At 37.9% G+C, this 22,569-nt stretch overlaps 2 protein-coding genes across 4 annotated transcripts in view; one reads left to right on the top strand and one right to left on the bottom strand.

Annotated features, from left to right (window-relative positions):
- CENPP (centromere protein P) overlaps positions 1 to 22,569 on the bottom strand; it is a 249,054-nt gene that overhangs the window by 165,011 nt on the left and 61,474 nt on the right. The gene's annotated exons all lie outside the window — the stretch shown is intronic.
- On the top strand, positions 6,381 to 14,803 carry OMD (osteomodulin). The gene is made up of 3 exons (XM_075183013.1): positions 6,381 to 6,717; positions 7,631 to 8,581; positions 11,875 to 14,803. Exons 2-3 carry the CDS (start codon positions 7,648 to 7,650, stop codon positions 12,195 to 12,197), a joined length of 1,257 nt encoding a protein of 418 aa, XP_075039114.1. The 5' UTR covers positions 6,381 to 6,717; positions 7,631 to 7,647; the 3' UTR covers positions 12,198 to 14,803.

Here is a 22,569-nt window from a genome sequence, read left to right as displayed (position 1 = left end):
CTTTTTACAGTGCAAAGACAAAATTACAGTAAACATTCAATAATTAGAAGATTATTAAGAGAAGCATAATGAAAAAGCACAAGGGAAAAAGAGAGAAATGGGTAGGATGGGAGGGAAGGAGGGAGAGGAGGGGGGAAGGGCGTGTTACAAGAAGAAGGGGAGTGGAAGGAAGGCTGCTCGACCTGGCACCTTGTCGGGCATTGGATGTTCAGCGCGCGCTTTAACTAGTCTTTTCATGTGTTTAAAGCAAACACAAATGTATATGAAAAGAACACTGGAAATCAAGTGGGAACAGATATCCAGATGACAACCAGAAAAGAGAAAGCTGACAAATAAATATGCAACTACATAGTAGGAAATTGGACAAATCTGAAAAGGAAATTACTGAACTTCTCCAATCCAATAATATGTACAGAATATGCAGCTGACATGACTCAGAGCTTTCTGATTACCATCTGTTGGTGACATGTAACCAAATTAATATACTAAATCAAGCATGGACAAAGTGTGGCTCTCCAGATGTTTTGAAACTATAAGCCCCAGCATACTTTGCTAGTGGATAGCTTGGCTATTGCTGTCAGGGTATGCTGGGATTTGTAGTTTCACAAATCTGGAGAGCCACAGGTTGCCCAGGCCTGTACTAAATAAACAGGTGGCAAGTATATCGAATGTCACTCTTGCCAGCACAATGGTATTTTTATTTACAGTTTTTGCTTGAGAAAATGATTCACCCAAGCAAAATGTTCTTTCCTTCCCTCTATTCTATTGCCTGACTCTTTGCTCCTACATTGGGAGAAATACAGGCTTTTGCTAGTAATTGAAAACTATTAGCAGGTCCTTCTCACCTCTTTGTCTGTATTACCCAGTATTGTCTATAATTATGTGTGTCCCCAATTGTAAAGTGCTACGGAACCTGCTGGTGCTATATAAATATATGTTGATGATCATAATTGGCTACGTCTATCCAAATCAATGCAGCCACAACTTTCTGACCAGGGCAGTGACTTGCTCTCGCCAGATTTTGGACTGAAGCTAATGATTCAGAAGCACAACTGTGCTTGAATCCCACAGGAATAAAAATATATATATATATATATATATATATATATATATATATATATATATATATATATATATATATATATATATATATATATATATATATATATTATATACACATATACACACACACACATAAATACATGGCCGGGCCTTATTTGTGTGGAGTTCGTATGTTCTCCCCGTGTTTTCGTGGGTTTCCTCTGGGTGCTCCGGTGTCCTCTCACACTCCAGAAAATACTAGTACGTTAACTGGCCGCTATTAAACTTGACGTGTGTGTGTGTGTGTTAGAGGATTTAGACTGTAAGCTCCAATAGGGCAGGGACTGATGTGAGTTCTCCACATAGCGCTGCGGAATTAGTGGCGCTATATAAATAGCTTCTGCTGATGATAATATACACACACACACAGGGGGTTTCTGGTTCTCCAGAAACCCCTCCCCTCTGCGAAGATCGGGGGCTAAGCAGTACCCCTACATAGCGGCACTGTACTGTACAGCAGCAACGGCGCTGTCAAAGAAGTGTCCGCGGCGGTACAATACAGCACCGCCGTGGACGCTTTTTTGACAGCGCCGTTGCTGCTGTACAGTACAGTGCCGCCGAAATGGAGCGGCTTTTTTTTTTTTTTAAATCCTGCGGGCGCCCCTGACACACGCATGCAGCTATATGTATAAAAAGGTGTATATTTTATGTAAACAGAATATTATTGCAGTGGGGGTCTCAGCGGCTTATAACTAAAACCACCAAGTCCTCAACTGTTTTCTGCAGTCATGCTCAGATGTCCTTTTGAGGGTGCCCAGGAGCAGGGAAATGGCATAAAACCACCAATGCCAAGTGGAATGGCAACCTTCTGGCATAACAGCCTGGACGGGTGTCATCTTGCTAGAGCACCCCACCACCACTAATGATTTGAGACGAGGTAGTCGCACATGCCTCTCTTCAAAGTTGTATGTGCAACTTTTTCTAGTTACACATCAAAACTTCTTGCTTGTCAAGCCCTATAATTTTACATGAGGTCCAGCGATCAGGCCATTTAATTGAATTTTGAAATACATAGGCTGCAAAAGAGTGCACGGTATCATTTTGGGGGGCGAACACAACCACAAATTAGCAGTTTAGACACAAGGATATGCTCAAAGTTTCTTGTGCAAACACTTTTAAGTTTTCCCCTAGGATTAAAACAGCCCCATGTTCTTATGAATTTCTGTCACATGGAAACTCAACAGTGGGCTGTGTATTACCATGTACCTATCACTAAGTTCAAATATAGTGGAAATAATGACTGTCAACTCTGACCTCATTACTTACTAGAAAGTGACATGTACACTACATTGTGCATTAGGGGCAGCTTGAACCCAATGCAGTGAGACTCCAAATAAATCATTGAAATTTTTACAGTAGGCACTATATTCAGTAATTAATTACATATATGTTTATATTATGTCTTGTAAGTACTGCACATATCCTTGAAAATTCAAAAAAGTTATTGTAATTGTTGATGGACTTCGTTGACCATTGGGATACATTTTACATTTTCAGTCTAAAGGATATACGGAATTGGTGCACATTACTAATTACCTGGCAGAGGTAAAATAAATGGTAAAAAAGGCAATTACCCAGGCCCTACATGGGCAGACTTGACAATAGCTAAATCCTAAATCTGAACCTATCCATGTTAAGCTTACACCCAAATCCAATATGACCCTAATATAAGTACTAACCATAAACCAGTTTCACCTGATCATTTTGATTGTCAGACAAAAAATAATAATTATAGTCATAAAGAGCTCAAATCTCACATACAATCCAATATTTAAAATAAACAAAAATTACCCTAATTTGAAAAAGAAGAGTACCCTCTTTCAAATTATGATGCCTCTTTTTGTTTTACTAAATATATATATATATATATATATATATATATATATATATATATATATATATATATATATATATATGTGTATTGTTTTTTTTATTAAAAAAAATGATTTTCACTAGAAGGAGGCCATATTAGTTCAACAATCCCAATCTCCCACTTGACTTAAAAAGTAGCACCATTGTTTGAAACAGGGGCATTTTCTCTTCCAAGTTAGGGGGCATCTTTTTATTTCCTGTCCAATGATTATATTAGGTACATATTTGTACTCCTCAATAAAATTGGGGTACTGTTTGTTACGATTTTGATGCCTTAGTCAGTATAGCACAGGCTTACCTAGGGCGCGGAGTCTAACGGCCTTCCGGTCTTCACCAAGAACCACCGCAAGGTAGTGTGGGCTTAGCTGCCGAAGAACCGCAGGTCGCGGCCCCCAGATTAGCCTACTGACGTAAGGGAGAAAGTTCTAAGTGATGGCAGGCAGACAAGAAAATAGACAATGCGGTGCAAGTACAGGCACTAACCGTGAATTCCAGGCGTAGTAGGTCTGGAACAGTAACCGGTAGATGCACGGAGGCAATGGGTGCGTGGCAGGATCCAGAGAATAGTTGGTAACACAGCCGGGTCGGTACACAGAAGGTATCAGGTATACGGTGCCAGAGGGAGATCCAGAGAATAGTCGGTAACACAGCCGGGTCGGTACACAGAAGGTATCAGGTATACGGTGCCAGAGGGAGATCCAGAGAATAGTCGGTCACAGCCAGGTAGGTACACAGGAGTAGGAGGAATAGAGGTGTAAACAGGGAGCAGGATCACAGGAGTCAGGACACAGGAACTGTAGCCAGGAACAGGAAACACATTGCTCTGACACAGGCAGCGTGTCAGAGCAGGGAAGATATAGGAGTTTGAATTCCCCGCCCAGGAGTCACATGATCAGCAGCAGAGAGAAGCCGGAAGTGCGGCAGCGCTAACAGAAGCAGCGCTGAAGATATGGACACCGCTGTCAGCTCCCGCTGACAGCGCAGCGGAACGGGGACAAGGTAAGTTCCTAACACTGTTCTTGTCAGGAGACCAGTAGCTTATCAGAAAGGATCATCCCCTCTTATTAATAGTTTGCCCAAATTTAATCTAATAAATACATGAAAAATGTGTATAAACTATTCCTCTGTGTGCCACATCTGAGCTATTGTGCCTTCCATCCATGGTTTTGAAAGGTAATTGACCACTTATTGACTGCAGTATATTTTCTAGTTTCCTAAATGGTATTGCCTTCCCATGTTTTTTCATGCCCCTGCAACTTTTACAATGCATTCATTTTATATTTGAAAACATTTTTTTTAATAAAAAAAGAATCACACAAAAAATGGTAGTAGTTTAGGGGTTTCCATAAAAACAAATAAGAAAAGTCTACATATGTATATAAAGTAAACAGATGAGGTAGCACACTACTTATCGCGAGACCTGCAGCTGTTCAGAAAGACATGTACATGTCATTTCAACTGCTTCTAAATGTAAAAATAAAAATTTGACTACCACTTTCCAGAAGTTACTTTGTATTCTCCTATTGGTTTATAGAGAAACCAATAGTATTTTCTGAAACTGCAAAGACTTCTGAAAAGAACAAAATAGGATTTGGATGACTACTACACAGACAAATTACTTATACAGAAGGTTGAAATGTGATAAGCACAAAAGTGCACCACATCCTAAATCTGAACCAGCCCCAATCAAGCATCCTAACCAAAAGCCTAGCTCAAGTATAAAACTATGCATTGGCCCTAACAGATCTCTACTTTTACCTGCTCTAAAAAAAAGTTTCACAAATGTAATGAATCTTTACATCATAATTTGTAAAAGTGTTTGTTTTTTTGGATAGTGTTATATGTTACCCCAATATGTTCTGCACATGGGAATGGGCCCACTAATGGCGTTTTTACAGTGTGCCCACTAATGACTAACACTTTGTTCACACTGCCGCCCCGGCAATATCCCAGGTATATGAACCCGGGATATTGGGTGACACAGCCTCCCACCCTGGCAAATTCCTGGGTCGACTGGGTTCACTCTGAACCTGGGTCTGCACTGGTCTCCCTGGCAACATCACAAGAGGAGCTTTGATTGACTCCTCTTGTGATGTTGATTTTTTTTAACCTTTCAATAATTTTCGGTGAGACCCGGGTTGAAAAACCCAGGTCAGACCATTCAGACTGGCATCTACCGGAGTCGGACCCGGGAATAACCCTTCAAAAGACCAGGGTAGATGCAGGGGACACCGTTCAGACTCGGCCTCGCCCCGACAATAATCTGGGTTTTTGAGGCAGTGAGAACAGGGTATAATAAACTTATGTTTGGAACATTATCAGCCTATACATATGGTGATTAGCTTTAAACCATTAACCTAACAATAAATGCAATTTTATGTAATTGGCATAATAAAAGAAAGGCTGTTAGCTGACTAATTAGTACTTATTTATCCTTAATAACTATACTGAACAGTAAAACCTTGGGAAAATATGATAATTACTCCACTCTGCACCACATTTTACACAGTACATTCTTGCAATATTTCGCCTGCTTGGTTTAAAGAAAATGCTACCTTTGTCAAAATAACAAGCCCAGACAGGAAGTTTACAAATCACCAATCCCAGAAGTAACATAAATTAATAAATCACAGAAGAATATTGTTATTAAAATATTTGTGCTTTGTTCACTAGTCTCAACAACCACTGCATGATATTTCTTGCTTTAAAAAGCTTAAAAGTTTTGTATTCTAATATTTGCAGGGTTTCATACATTATATCAGCGGTAATGGCAGAGAGGTGACGCTGCAATACATAGGGGATAGTTTTGTTTTTCATACTGTGTAGTGCATGGTTTCCAGTAACCCGAAAAAGGTTTTATTTTTATGACACGTATCCTTAGAAAACCTGTAGGGGTTCTGTTTAAGACCTAATGAATCTGACATATATTTATAGCAATATGTGGATATTCTAATAAAAGAATGAAGACGGCTATGCTACAAATTGAGACACTTATCCCGCCATTGTATACTTTATTATCACATATACAGCTATCATTAAAATAACCAAGATATGCCTTCTTTTTCAGATGTGGCACAACAATGTTAGGCTTATCTCGAGGAAACTAGTATAAAAAAAAACCATATATACCAATGATATAAAGGGCATGAGACACAACAGCGTAAAAAGACAAACACAAAGCATAGATTCTAGTACAAATACTAAAATGCTTGCTGAAAAAATAACAATAGCTGTAGTCCAAATACTGCATATATAATCATGGAAAGGTATTTGGCAATTTCGTAGATTTAAAAAAAACAAAAAAAAAAAAAAACCCTTCAAGAATCCAGACTCTAGTAAGAATGACGCTCTGGCAAATAAAACACCATGCATTTTATGTGCATATTGCTCCATTAAGTTTTTTTTTCTCTTCTGGGAATTTCTTGCCACACCTCAAACCAAAAATAAGAAGGGACACAGATTAAACCCACTGAACTCAGCCAAAATTACAAAGCATATACTTTTTTTTTTTTCTTTTTGCACAATGAAAGGACACACATAATTTCAGTCATCTAAGTCAAGACTTTATGAGAATTGCTTTTGCTAGTACAGAACTGCAGCTCTTCTTGAAAGACGGTCAAGGGAATCTCTAAAGCTAGACAGAACTGGAATCTTAACAGCATCCGGTGGTATATATTGCGAGCCTATATCCTTACAAGCCTCTTGAATCTCATTCAGAGCAAAAAAAGAAGCAATAGTATTCAGGTATGGAATCACTGCAATTTTTTTATTGTAATAAAATCCATGGTAGTTCGTTCATGCAGGCTAATACAATTAACTTAAAACCAAGAATGTTGCATTTAATAGAGATTCTGTTTGCATGCCAAGTATTACAGCTGTGGGCTTTGTAAGAGTTGAAACAAAATCAAGTTTAATAAGCATCTGAGCAAGAGCCAAAACACAATATGCTCTAGCATGTAATGCTATAAAATTGTTTGGTTTTGACAAGTGATGCTTCAGTACACCGATGAGAACCAATAATTATTTTTGGGAAAACTTTGCAATGTAGTTGGGGGCTATGCACCTCCAGTCTTCAGGTGGCTTTAATGTAGTTTGTCATTTTATAGCTGAAGACTAGATGTCCTTATTTAGTTTTTAGAAATGGTTTATGTGTATGTGTAACACACTTATACAAATACACACACATACAAATGTGCTCTTTTTAGTGAAACACAAATAAGTTAAAAACTGTAATTACAGTTATTTGCCTATATTTGAATGGCTTATGCTACTATAGTTACATTAATTTGCCTATGTTTGAATGGCTTATGCTACTATAGTTACATTACCACAGTTCAGGCTTAAACAGTGTACTGGTAAATTAATTGTAATTCATCATGATATGTATTTTCTGTGTAAATTGATGAGCATTCCATTGCTGGAATTACAATCAACACATTTCACACTCAATGGTACCTCCTGGTTTCAGAGTTAGAGTGGCAACAAACCTGGATCAACAAACTAAACTGGATAAGCGAAGTAAAGCTCTGCATTTTTTCTGTGTGGTTAACTAAGTGAGGACTGTTTTATAGGAACTGATTATATTTGAAACCGCTTTGTGATATGCCTTATATGAACTTTGCACTAATTTATGATTTAACTATTCTTGTATTCTAAGCTTTGAAGACGGTTATCATGGGCATTCTCATCTGGTTATTGGTACTGGCTTTGATGTTTGTTCCACGAGGACTCTGCCAATATGATGGTTATGACTATGACACAGATTATGGGCCTGGACCAGATTCTGAATATCAGCCACCCTTTCATTTTCCACACAGCATAGATTATAATGTCCCAAGTATTCCTTACACAACTGACTGTGCTAGGGAATGTTACTGCCCACCTTCATCAATAATCACCATGTACTGTGACAACAGGAAGCTCAAGGCCATTCCCCAAATACCATCCCGCATTCAGCAGCTCTACCTTCAGCACAATGAAATCGAAGCAGTTAATAAAAAGTCTTTCATTAACGCCACTTCGCTAAGGGAAATTAATCTGAGCCACAACAAACTCAAATCACAAAAAATCGATATCGGTGTGTTTGCTACGTCTCCTCATCTAAATCAAATATTATTAAACAACAATGACTTAGAAGAGATTCCATCGCCCTTTTCAAATTCTGTCGAAAGGATCTTCCTTGGTTCAAACAAGATTAATAAACTCAGAGAGCAAGATCTTCAAGGCTTAGTGAATGTCACCATGCTTGACCTCTGCAACAATCGTATTGATAATGTTAAGGGGAAGACACTTAGCAAATTGACAAATTTGATGCAGCTCAATATCTGTAACAACAAACTGTCTTCCATGCCTGCAAACCTTCCACAATCCCTCATGTACCTGTCATTGGAGAATAATACCATTTCCAAGATCCCAGATGACTATTTCACAAAGCTTCAAAATCTAATTGCAATTCGAATATCACACAACAAGCTTGAGGAGGTTGCTTTGCGAATGTTTAACCTTCCAAAACTTATGGAACTGAACCTGAGTCATAACAAATTACGGCGTATCTTCTATATTCCTCGATCACTGGAGCACCTCTATTTAAATGACAATGAATTTGAAAGTAAGTAACTCCTCAATGGCTTTATTTGGTTCTATCTAAGCAGTTATCTACTTGTTAAGTACAAACTTACAGCAACACAGGGGTCATCTTTAATATTTATGCTATGATATAGTCCATTATAAACTCAAAAGTGATATTACAATTTATTACAAATAAATAAAAAACTATTCTTTTTGCTTTCACATTACTGAGAGTGGCTATATTGCCAATTAAAATAAAAAAGAGCTACTAAAATGTGATAATCAGTAGCCCCAGTAGTTCACGTTTTGAAGAGCATTCTGTATGGGAACAGGTGGGATATCCATTCATCCAGTTTAATATATTTTTTCACATATGGACCATTAGGGAAATGATTAATTCATGACTTGGGCGCACTTGAGGACATGAGAAAGGCTGCTTGCGACTGTCTGGTTAACAATGTTGCCACGGCACCTAGATATGAACCTCAAGGTAAAAGAAAATTATTAGAACACTTTCATGAAAAGGTTTTCAATGAATAAACAACTTGCTCTGAGAGCACTGTACACTTTCAGCATTAAAAACAAGAGCAACCGTTGCCTCTTAATATTAAGGCTAAATGGTCCATGTTATGGATATTTACTAGTTTCTATTTAGCTCAGATGAGGCACCAAGTTCTAAACATATTGCAGTATTTTTCCTAAGGGATAAACTATACATATTACATGTTATTAAGAGAGACTGACTATTAATCAAAAGCAAACAGTAATTCGGCAGAGCAGCAAAATCACTGTCCAATCTGGCGAGATCAAGTTTGGCTTCATTGCGGCCTGTTAGTGAGCTCAGAAGATGACTGAACACACAAATGATAGTGATCACCTCTGACCACTTTCAAAATATTTCCAAAAATAACAATAACAATTTCACCAACATAATTATTGGGTGTCATTCTCCTTTTTGGGCTACATTACAGCATATGTAGCTAGCTTACCTTTAGCAAAACTAAAGTGTGCAAAAATAAAGCCAATCTTTATGTCTCTGTCTCGCAATCCATTTATTTCCTTTTAAAACCATCCTGTCAATCTTATTTAGTTTTCTTAATTCCAACACAATACAATAACATGGCATGACTAAGTGTACGGGAGCTGGTCTGAAATCAGATTTCTTCACCTGTAAAAAAAGAATAGCATACAAGTAAGTCTTGTACATGCATTATAATGCCCCTGGTACTACTAAGCAATGTCAATTATAAGATAGTATGCATTTCATATCTTCAGCTGTGGCGGACCCTGAATAAAGTACCTATGTATTTGTATGTCTAGTAAATGTATCTTGGCTCATCGCAGCAGCCACATACTAAATTTCCCAATAGTGCTTCAGGAAAGGAAATATTCATAACCACTGTTTTTTTTTTTTTTTTTTGTGGAACAGTGTTCCAATGCCCCTACATTAGGAAAGGAAGGGTATATAAATAACATTTATCTATGCACCCCACACCTTTCCTAATCAACTATTGAAGAGGGGGATAGTGCACTCTGCGTGCCAAGAGGGGGGGATCTTCTCTCCTCTAAGCTGCCAATCACCACTAAACAGAGGAGAATCAAGCCCTAAGCTGCCTTTGCTCATGCAGTCAGGACACAGGCAGCAGAACAGATAAGTTATTATTCTTACTGTCTCAGAAACATAACTATTGAGAAGGTAAAACCATAAGACATAATAGATGATATGAAATAACTGGAATATGCACGCTCTATTTAAAACAATGTATAATTTAACGATGAATGGTAGAATGCTGTTTTGCGCTGTCCTAAGAACCAACCTCTTCTTGGCAATTCTATTTTTCTTTGCCGACTTGGGCAAGAGGTAAGTCTACAAGTTTACAGTAGAAGGCAAAAGATTTCATATTGGGGTTGAGAAAAATTGAGTGATATAGCTGAATATGAACCATCTACCAGAATACAGGAGGAAAAAGAAATGGTATTAGTGTAGGGTGAAAGAGAGATGTGTTTGTGAAGGGATGGAGATGACATTGGGGGAGAAATATGAAAAAGAAGAGACAATGAAGGAGTACACAGAAAGGAGATGAAAAAAGGGGAATAATGGAGAGGGAGGACATGCCAACAGGGAAAAATTAAAGATTGTAAGAGGGGTAGCAGAGTGGAGAGGGACCCCCCACAGAGAGTGGAGTTCTAGAACCCTTTATCACTGAAGAAAAGCATTGCTGATAACCATAATTATCCTACATGTGGACATGACTACCTTTTCATAACTGTAATAGTAGAGCCATGAAAGGATGTGAAGTGGTATCGCTATACCAAAGACTTGCTTCCATGCCAAATGTTACCAGAAGTAACCTACTATGACCTACACTGCAACAGTAACAATAAGACACTGTACATATATATCTCCATTAATTTGCTCTCTAATTAGTTAAAAACAAATCTTATGTTTAATCATGTAAAAGGGTGTTATATTTATATACTCTTAATCAAATCACACAAAAATAAGAAAAGATAAATACGAAGCATGAAAGTAGCTCCACTGCTGAGTTTTAACCTGACTTCCCTTGCAGCTCTGTTAAAATGTGAAATGTATTTCTATCTTAGCTAGCTGATGCATTTCAGACATATGTGAAAATTAGCGATGCCTGGAACCAGGGCCGTTGTTGGATCCTCCGGCAACCCCCTGCTCGGAGTTGCAGCTTGTGCCGTGGAACTCCTCTGTCACTTTACTGTGCGTACGTTGCTACTCTTTCAGAGTGGGGATTCGAAATTTAAGGGGGCATAGCAAAATCAGCGTGGTGCCCTCTTGTCGGACTTATGTTCCGACGGCTGTTTTTGCAACATAAAAACCACTTAGCCATCGAAGAAAAGGGGATATGGTATAGAACACAGAGCTTAAATTGTAAACGTTAGAATATCAGGCATGCTTACTGTGATATCACTGACCGTGCTTCTGTGTGTGCATGTACTTATATACTGTACACACTTACAATATATACTGTTACCTAGGAATTCACAAAACCAATCAATTAGGCTACAGCACTGTTTCAGCTAGTTTGAGGATAGTGGTTCTCTGTCTGTTTAAATCATTGGATTGTTACAGGTAGTATGTTGAACAGACTTATTATAATCGTTCAATTATTTCAAGTATATTTTTAAATTAAATACCACAAAGAAATTGCTGCATGTAAATGTACAATTACCGATGTTCTTGCTATATATACACATCAAATTTCAGTTTTAAATGCTTCAGCTTCAATACTTTGGTAAAAAGTCAGTATGGTTTAATGATTAAATAACAATCTAAATAAATAATTTGCCACTTTCTTACAGTCTTAAACATAACTTTGATGTGCCCGGTAATGGATCAAATGCATCGCCTGACCTACCTCCGTGTGGATCAAAATAAATTGAAGGGACCTGTAAGCACATTAGCTTTCCTGTGCTTTCCCCACATTCAAAGCATTTATTATGGAGAACAGAAGCGTGGTGCTGGAGAAAGTCCCTTCCTACGCATTCCTCAGTACCCATTACCAGAAGAAGAGAGGGATGACGATGATGATGATGATTTTATGCAGTATCATAGAGAGGAGCAAGGACCAGTAGTGGAAGAGATGGAAGAAGAAGAGAATGACTTTGACGACTATTCATACTGAACCAATTGAGGGTCTTAAAAATGTTTCTCTGTTGGTTACTTTAATTTTCTATGGTTTCATAAAACTTTCTCCTGTATGCTTCCCTTAAAACATTATTTTATTGAACTATGAAATGTAGTAACTATAGTAATCAGCCTGGTAAATAAGCCAAGTGCATAAGTTATTTAGTTATATGAACAGTAGGTAAGCCAATGTGACCTAAATGTTTACTGCTGAAATACTGTAATGGCAGGCATAGACTAATGTTTTATAAGATAATTATTTTCTGACCAGGAAACTTCAGTGTTCTAAAGTGTAACATAAAAGTAAATTGGGATTATGCTGTCAAAATAACACATACAATGCTTTCACTGCCGAATCACTCGTATATGCTCGCTTTAGTTTTTCCTGGTGCAAATTTTAAGGCCAGCACCTGGATTTGTTACTCAAGATAAATAAGCCCATAAGTATGAACTTGCCCAAGGTATCTGCCTCAAAGATGGAGATGGGCATCTGCTTGTATATGTAAGCCAATACTTTCTTTTCATACAAGCTGGAAATTGATAGCAATAATATTATAATTAAAGGATATGTCCTTACAAGCTTTCAAAGACTAACACTCTCACTGTGACTAGCTAAACAGTAAGTTTCGCTCCTCTAAGATCTTGAAAGTACCAAGACCTGGATCTGCAAAGTTTCTTGTCTTCAGGTCTCAGTGGCTGAGCTATTTCAAGGGGGATGTGATTAGGTTGGCAGGACAGCAGCACAACGTATGTAGTTTAGCATTGCCTGGAACATAAAAACTGGGTGAGCTTTGCGAGATTTTACTTTTTGGGAACAATGATGGAGTGAGACCATCACCATTACACTTTTAAGAGGGATGTTGGAATTAAATGTGAAAATGCTCATTAATATATAAAAAAATAAATGCTCTTGCTGCAAAATAAGTTTGCTTAAGGAACGTTATACTGAACAATGTGAACTGTTAATGTGCAATGTTGAGGATTCAAAGGTTATTGCTTAAATTGCAGTATTCTACCATCTTTAGGACTTATGTGACAACCACTGTTGGAGTCTTTATTGAACAAGTTGCATGCCACAAACAGTGCACCCAAAGCCCACACACAGTGGAAGCAGCCCCTTTGTGAAAGCAACCTAACCAGTGACATTATTAAGGCATTTCACTGAGGCAGCCATTCTGTGATTGCAACACATGAACTGGGAAAAGTGAGGAACTTTTGGTTCCTATAGAATTTTTAGGTTGCATTCTCACAAATATTGGTTTAGTTCCCAAAATGGCTGCCTCTACTATGTATAACCCACAAAAGCAGTAAATGTAGATAAATTAGGTTTTCCTAATTTATTAATGTAATATATATTTTCACTTAAATTCACCAAATTCACCATTGTTTATATAAGGGAACATTCCATTGAATATATTTATAATCAAATACGATCCATCAAATTCAATGGAAGAATAACAAAATGGGATACAAGACTCTAATGCTTTCTAATATGGCACTTAAGCAAACAGAACTGGTAATGAAAGCCTCTTAATTTGTAATTTAAAAAAAAGACGTTATGTCCTTACATTATTGGGGAAAAATCTAGCAAACTTTAAATATAAAATTAATTATACATTTTCTTTAAATAAAAAAAAAAAATACCCTGCATTTGCCTAGGTATAAATAGGGTTTTGTAGTATCCTAACAGTATGACAATGGGCCTAATGGAAGACTATTCAGAACAAAAAATACAGAGAAAGAGAGAAAATGACGTACACTCCATGAAGTCCTGAAACAAAATGTTGGTTTATTAAAAGTGACTAATCCCCACTTCAGGCAGGTCACAATACTGTGGTCATCAGGATTTCAAACACCAAACACGGTCTGTCTTTTGGTGTCACATTTGCACTTACAGCTAACAGCAAAAGCTGAAGATACTTATGAACAGTATTACATGCTTCATTTGTTACAATTGTCTCATGTGTTAATAGCCCCCTGTTCCCCCTGCACAGGACAATACTTGGCATGATGAATTTTAGATTGCACTCACTGCACTTCATGTCCAGTACAGCAAAAGAGCCAAACATCCAAGAGTAAATAGCAGCAAAATGTGAATGGAAAATAGAATAAGTTTCATTTTCCCTGTATTACCTGTATGAAAGATAGGACTTACGGCAATATGGAGAGCACACACCTAATCATTTAAACAGCCAAAGAACCAGCTTCTTCAGAAATGTACATTATCCTTGCTATGCTTGTGAACCCTTATTATCCTTGTAATGCTCCTTTGCTTTGTCAGACTATTTGCCAAGCAATCTTGGTTGCATCACAACACACACACACACACACACACACACACACACACACACACACAACAGATGTTCAATACAGACAAGTTTATATAAAGACTACTTTGGCAAGTACTGTGGTTTACAGTAAATCAGCTTACACATCCTTTCAATATATTTTGATAGGGCTAATTTCTGTATAAAAGCTTTGCATGAAGTAAGCAAAACGCTGAACTGATGTGCTAGATATCATGGTTACTATCATATATTAAAGTAATATGATGTTAAATACTTTAAAAATAAACATAAAGTAATAAAAACGTGCAAATGTTTACCAAGTGTTTTTGTTTTCACCCCCCCCCCCACAGCTTTGCTTTGTACATTCTGAAATGCTGCATTAAATAGACGTCTGCCAACATATATTTCCCTATGATAATTAATGATATATCCCCATTAAAAAGGAATAATTAATTTTATAGCTCTTTGCTTTCGAATTGTATGTTATACATTGATAAAATGACAATAGTTCACAATTTCTGTAGTAGATCTGCAATGTCTGTTAAAGCAGTGTGGCCAACCAAATCTTTCAAGATAAGATAAATATTGGTGAATGAAGTGACGCAGTGCTGCTGATTCAGGACTGAGGAGCAATGCCGTGACTTGCGGGAACGATGGCTGCCTCTATGTGAGCTCCAATAGTAGAATGTTGGCTGCCACTCCTCTTAATCCCCAACAGCCCATTGGTAGCAAATAAGTAGAGAGAGGAAGCTATACTAGATTTTCAGGATGGTGGACAGTTTGAATCTTTCTCTTCATTGGACAATAATGGTGGGAGAAACAATTCAGTAACTTTACTGGTTGAGGTCCTTGGTAAATGGTTAAAAGATCCAGGGTGATTTTCAAGTGTGTGCCAATTACTGGTCAATCTGTGTGGATTATTGTTATTGTAGGGTACTGATTATTGGTCAAGTGCTGCTGGGCAGTGATGCAGACCTTTTAATTTGCAATGATATCCATAAAACATTTTTATGGAAAATCACTGCTCAATGCTACATGCAGCTGACTCCTCTGTTTTTCTTACCCAAAAAACAGAGGTGAGGGTAATGTGTGTGTGTGAGTTTGAGGAGAAAGAGGACCACTCACAAGCTGTAATCAAGAGACAGCGGCTTCTGATTGATCCTTCAAACACTCCGACTAGGTGCCACCCTAGGACAATATTTTCTTAGATGGTAGTGTAGCTTCAAATATCCATTATTCAGCAAAACAGAATGAAGACAAAATAAATGGTAAAAGGTAACTTACTATATATATATAAAAAAAAAAAAAAAGTATCCAGCAAAGATACATATTGTGGATGTGAATATTTGGGCAGATCAGATGGCCCCTTTAGCTATGTCAAATATAAAGACAATCATCCTTAGCGCCAGAACCCCGAAATTGGACATATTCTGTAGAACTTGTACATGCTCTGTTATGCTGTTACGCAGTGAGAAATTCCATAATTTTCATGTGCTAAATATGCTGTTGGTGATGTGTTGTGGGATGAGCAAACTGACTAACTATAATTACATTAATCACAATAGAAGTCTCAAACAAATCTCAGTCACGATACAGCCTTATGCATAAATCATCATTAGTGTTACAGGTCTTGCACAGGTCAATATTTAACAATTTTAAATAATATTTAGTTGCACATAGCTTAACCAGCACATGCATTAAAAGCCAATGTAATGTACATAATACAATATAATCAGAATATGTCAGCAAACTATAGATCTCAAAATATATTCCTGTGAAATATATATGAAAGGTGTTAAGAAACCCACTATCGGACTCAATTTGCAATCAAGGTTCGCAAAATTCATCCAATTTACGGGGACATCATTTATGCAGAAAACAAATTTTGAATTGGGGCAAACAGCAGAAGACCACTTCTTTCCATTTTATACAAGTTGGAGCTGATGGAAATTTCCAGTTTAAAAGTAAATGGTTTCATAATATGGATTAAAAAATAGGAATAAGGGTACATTCAGTGTGGACCATACAGCATTGTATTACATATGTTAATTCAAATCATCTTTGTAACTAATATAGGTTTCCAATCATAGTTATCAATTGGCCCCAGATCCTTTTTCCATTTAGATCTAATATTGGGAAATTTTGTTTTTGAGGCTGAATTAAGTCTGTAAACTGCCACGGTAGGTTTAAATTGTTTTGAAGTCCTTAACTAGTTTTCTAGTAGTTAAGAGCTAAATTTTCTGGGCTTTATTCTTAAATTGAGTTTTAAGGGTTTGTTTCAAGTGCTGGCACTCTTCAAAGTACCCTCTATACACACCCTGCTTTATATCAAAATTACAGTAAAAAAAAGTCTTAAAATCAACCCACATTATCAATCACCGGTATTTCAGTTGTAGTTTTTAAATAGCCAAGCTATCTAGCACATGAATTTGTTAAAACACAGAGACATAACCTTATTAAGTGCAATTTAATATGGCAAAATAACTACAATGCTTAAGGTATACAAAATAAAATAACAAAATGGCATCCAGTAATATTATGCAAATTCTTTGAAATTAAAAAGAAAAAGTAACAGAAAATGAACTTACATTTTTAATGTCGTTCTGTTTGCCTGGGGGAGGCAGAATGGACAAATCTTCAAATTTACATAACAATGTTTTTAAGTAAGTATTACATAACCTATAAAAAGCACTATTTTCCACCGCTCACTCTCCTCCTACTGACCTCAACAAAAAGAGCTCTGTGTGTCTATCACTTTTCTCTCCAAATCACAATTCTTACTAATGACTTGGAAATAAGTTTTCTCCAAAACATCCGAGATACATAATTTTATCTTTAATAAACTGGTCACAAATTTAAGTGCATATATACGTATCAAATATGAATAGAATAGCTCTGGACCAGCTCCGGATATTATTGTTATATATTGTCTCATCGGTTGCATTTTCTCCTCAAGAAAGACAGATTACACAAAAAAAGAATGTAATGGATATAATATTCTCGATAATACCTCATTTCTATATTGTCATTCACATCAGTCCCTGCCCCATTGGAGCTTACAGTCTAAATTCCCTAACACACGCACAGACAGATACAGACAGACATTGGGGTAATTTTGACACCAGCAAATTAACCTACTAGTATGCTTTTTGAGTGTGGGAGGAAACTGGAGTACCCGGAGGAAACCCACACAAACACGGGGAGAACATACGAACTCCACACAGATAAGGTCATGTTCAGAAATCGAACTCATGGCCCCAGCGATGTGAGGCAGAAGTGCTAACCACTAATATTTAACTCAATCAACTCTATATTGAAATCATGTTAGATACATCTAAAAAACATTTCCAGAATATGTACACATCTCACACAAGACACTGCAAAAACCTTAATTCATGCACTCAGCATCTCCCACATTGACTTTTCCTTACTGGTCTTCCAAAAATCAGACTAAAACCCCTACAATCTATTTTGCACGTAGCTGCTAGATTTTCTTTGCAAAACTGTTCTTCCTCTGCTGAGCCACTCCGTCATCCTCTACATTGGTTGCCTGTTTTTCAATGAATCCAATATAAAATTCTTCTACTAGCATACAAGGCCATCAACAAGACTGCACTGACATACATCTCACTTGTCTCAAAATATCTCCCAACTTGACACCTCCATTCTGCACAAGATCTGCGTCTCTCTTCCGCTCTTATTATATATTCCCATTCCCCGTTACAGGAATTTTTTTCGGGCTGCACCCAATTTGCGGAATTCCCACCCTCGCACAATAAGAGACATTTCTTTAGTCTTCAAGCATTCAAAACCCACCTCTTCAGACAAGCTTAGAATATTCCTCTACAACCATCTTAATCTCCCTAGTTTACCCTATCACCTCCCTCTGCACAGCTAACATAAGACAACAACCCTCTGACACATTGCTGTGTGACTGATCATACAGCCCACTAAATACTTTTTAGCTCTGCATTCTAGCTGGACCAATATGTAATATGATGCAGCACTTATCCATGTGTATCAGACTCCCATTGTCCCATAGATTGAAAGCTTGCAAACAGAGCCCTCTTATCTCTCTGTCTGTCTGTATTACCCAGTATTGTTTTATTAAAGCCTGTTCCCAATTGTAAAGTGCTACAGAATTTGCTGGTGGTATATAAATAAATGCTGTTGATGATGATGATGAATTGTAAAAGTGCCCCAGAGCCACAACATAAAAACTGAACACAATGAAATATTGGCCCAAGTCAGAGTCTACTGTAAAGCATCATTTTAAGGTTGTTTATGATACCATGTCTGGAATATTTCATATATTTCATATATATTATATATATATATATATATATATATATATATATATATATATATATATATATATAGTAACAGAAGACAGGCAGGGCGCCTCAATGTGTATTATCACTTATGTAGTATAAATGGATGTAATATAATGCGTACCATGAGGTATTAGTAGGTCATCTAGTCAGAGAAGGGAGAATCCTCCTCATAGGTTGTTCCTCCCAGTGGATCAAATAACGGACAATGCAGAAAACAAAACACAGCATAGAGTAGTATTGTCAAGATGTGCAATCACACCACCTGTGAGTATATACACCACCTATAGGGCTTCCTTAGCGTGAGAAAACACCTACGCCCAGGATAAAAACAATTGTAGTATACAGGACACCCGTGTGTTCCAACCATATAAAAAAAAGGGTAAAAACTGCGTACCAGATGGTCTCTCCAAATTAGCATGGAATTAATTCTTTAGAGGATCAATTGTGTACTCTCTCTCTCCCAGTCTCCTCTCTCCCGGGTTTTCTCGGCCCTGGGCAGCCCAGTTTTACAATCAGTTTATCCACCCGAGGCATTGGGTATGCATAAAACTTAGACACCTTATTTAGTTTACAAAAGTCATTGCAGAAGCACAAACTCCCGTCAGGCTTCTGAATGAGCATAATAGGACTTGACCACTCACTATGTGACTCCTCAATTACATCCAATTCTAACATTTTTTTGATTTCTTTAGACACTAATTCTCATTGGGCCTCTAGTATTCTATAGGGTTTCTGATTAATCGTAACCCACAGCTCAGTGGCGATATCTAGTAATGATTGTTGTTTTACCAGGTATATCCAAATAGATGTCGCTATTTCTTATGAGAAACTCTTTAGCCTCAAGCTGTTGGGCAACTGAGAGGGTGTTAGCTACTTCTACTTCTGGAACTAAAGGTATAGTGGTTGACATGGAAACCAGGGTGGCGGACAAAGCTACTCTGTCTTTCCAAGGTTTTTTAAGGTTTACATGGTAGATCTGTTCTGGCTTCCTTTTCCCTGCCTGATATATCTTGTAATTAACTTCCCCCACTATTTCCATTATTTCAAAGTGTCCTTGCCATTTAGCCAAAAATGTACTTTCTACGGTAGGCACTAAAACAAGGACTCTGTCCCCAGGAGCAAAGGTGCGTACTTGGGCATTACGGTTATACACCCTTTGTTGTGCTAGTTGGGCTTGTTCTAAGTGCTCTCTTACTATCGGCACCACTGCAGATATTCTTTTTTGCATCTGGGAAACATGTTCAACCATAGTATTATAGGGACTGGATTGCCCCTCCCATGTTTCCTTGGTGATATCCAATAAAGGGTTGTATGGGAGCCACAAAAGGTGAGAACTCTGTGGAGGACTGGGGTACCTCTCTAATGGCTAGTAACAAGTAGGGTAGCAAACAGTCCCAATTTTTCCCAACTTTATCCACTACCTTCTCTAACATATGATTTAAAGTTTTTTTTAAATCTCTCTACTAAACCATCAGTCTGTGGGTGATACACAGAGGTCCTTAGTTGAGTGACCTTAAATAAGCGGCACAGCTCTTTTATAATTCTGGACATCACTGGTTAGTGAGGATTTCCTTAGGAATCCAGACTCTGCTAAAGACACATATGAGTTCCTTAGCAATAGCCTTTGTTGATGCATTGCGCAATGGGATTGCTTCAGGGTACCTTGTAGCATAATATAGTGTCACCAGAATATATTGCTGCCCCCTGGCAGACTTTAGTAAAAAACTTAACAAATCCATGGCTATCCTTTCAAATGGTACCTCAATAACGGGTAACGGGACAAGCAGAGTTTTAAAGTGTGGCCGATTTGAGCATGGTATTAACACTCAGAGCAGGATGCAAAGTAGTCAGACACATCTTTATGGACCCCTGGCAAGAAAAACAGCTGCAATAGCCTTTCTGAGGTTTTTTCTACCCCTAGATACCCTGCAGTTATGTGACCATGAGCCAGGTCTAGCACTGTTCTCCTATAAGCCTTAGGTACTATTAGCTGCTCCACAATATCCTCACCCTTATCAGACATTTGATACAACAACCCTTGTTTCATTGCCATGTGCAGGTACGCAACCTACTATCGAGCTTTAGGAGTTTTCCATCAACCATTTTTTAAGTTTTCTCTTGCCTTTAATAGAGTGGCGTCCTTTAACATATCTTTTCTAACCTCAAGTTCAGGCATACAGTCAACTGGTTCAACAACATTTCCTCCTTCACTAGGAGGTACATTAACCTGCATTCCACTGGGCCCTCATCACTTCTTGACTCCACCAAGCATATTTGAGAAAGGAAACGTTTCAGATTCTGGGATCACTCCCACCACCACTATGTCTATAACATTATCACCCGGGTCTGGGCTATTTGCTTGTCTAACCAACTGGGTTTCCCACAGCTTCCAGAAGAGGGAAAAATCTTGCCCCAGTATTGTTTCAAATCCCACACAAGGAACTAATCCAACCGTAAATAACACGGAACCATACCGCGTTTCTATGTTCACTTTAGTGGTAGCATATTATCGAGTATCCCCATGTATACAGGTTAACCCAACACTGTCCCCTTGATGTTTCAAGGGGCTGACCAAGTCGGCTTTGACAAGTGCCACCATGATACCAGAATCTAGCAAGCGTTTACACATTTGCCTTCTATAGTAATTACACACGTTTGTTTGACTCAGTGTGTCGGTGTGCAGTGCAGGCCAGCTGGGCAAAGAAAGACACTCTGCGCCGTACATAAGCAGTATCACATTGCATAGGTTCAGCGGTAAGCAAACAATTAGCATCAATATGGCCTAATTCACCATATCTAAAACATCTTATCACATTTCTATGAAGTCTTAAACGAGGCTGGGACCTTCTTGGTATAAGTGGCCAATCTCCAGGTTCCCAGCCTTCAGTCTCTGAATGTTTCAGTTCATTCCACTAACCAGCACCCTTTTCCCCCTGAAACAGTCTTACCAGAAGTCAATGGAGATCAGCGTAGTGGAACTAGGGGCCAGAGGGGTATACTCATTAGTTCCTCGGCTGCCAGATACCTCTCGACTATCTCCACAAGCTGGTCTGCTGTTTTGGGGTCCCTATGGCTTATCCACTTGCGCAGAGCTGCAGGCAGGGACCATAGATAGCGATCCTTCACAATTCTTTCAAAAATTTGGGGCCTCTCGAAGTCTCAGGTTGTAAACAGTTTTTAGTGAAGTGGATTAGGTGAGCTGGGAAGTTTGTCGAGATAATGTTTTGATATCAATATAGAGCTCTATACTGATATCAAGACATTATCAACTGCTTGGACGTGATTCATTATAATTTATAACTGATATTTGTGGCATTTGTTAGCAGTTTTTCACCTTTTTGGAACTACTCCGTATGAGTAGTTCCAACTCATGAGCAACGTCACTTACATATGCATATTATATCACAGTGCACTGTGATTCATTATATGTGGGGTAGTCTCTCATATGTTATTGTCATTTACAGCATATTATAGGTATTTTTATGTTTGGATTGATTGTATTAAACTTGTACATTTGATTATTCGTGACCCAGATTATATTTTATTTAATTATACATTTAGACAGTAGGGTATTTAGTGCTGCAAGTTTACTTTTGCTTGCTATACCCTGGTAGCTTCTTGCTGGACGGCGGAAGTTTGTATCAACGCTTTCACTATATCATCCATGTTATCTCTGGGTGCAAGAAATGGGCAGTATGTAGCCTTTTTAATTAGCTGGCGATGTCTGGGAATGGGGTTCATACGTTTT

This window comes from Mixophyes fleayi, chromosome 8, assembly GCF_038048845.1.
Source record: "Mixophyes fleayi isolate aMixFle1 chromosome 8, aMixFle1.hap1, whole genome shotgun sequence".
In the NCBI taxonomy this organism is placed as follows: Eukaryota; Metazoa; Chordata; class Amphibia; order Anura; family Limnodynastidae; genus Mixophyes; species Mixophyes fleayi.
The sequence above is the reverse complement of the archived record's forward strand: the minus strand, read 5'-3'. Positions and strand labels throughout refer to the sequence as shown.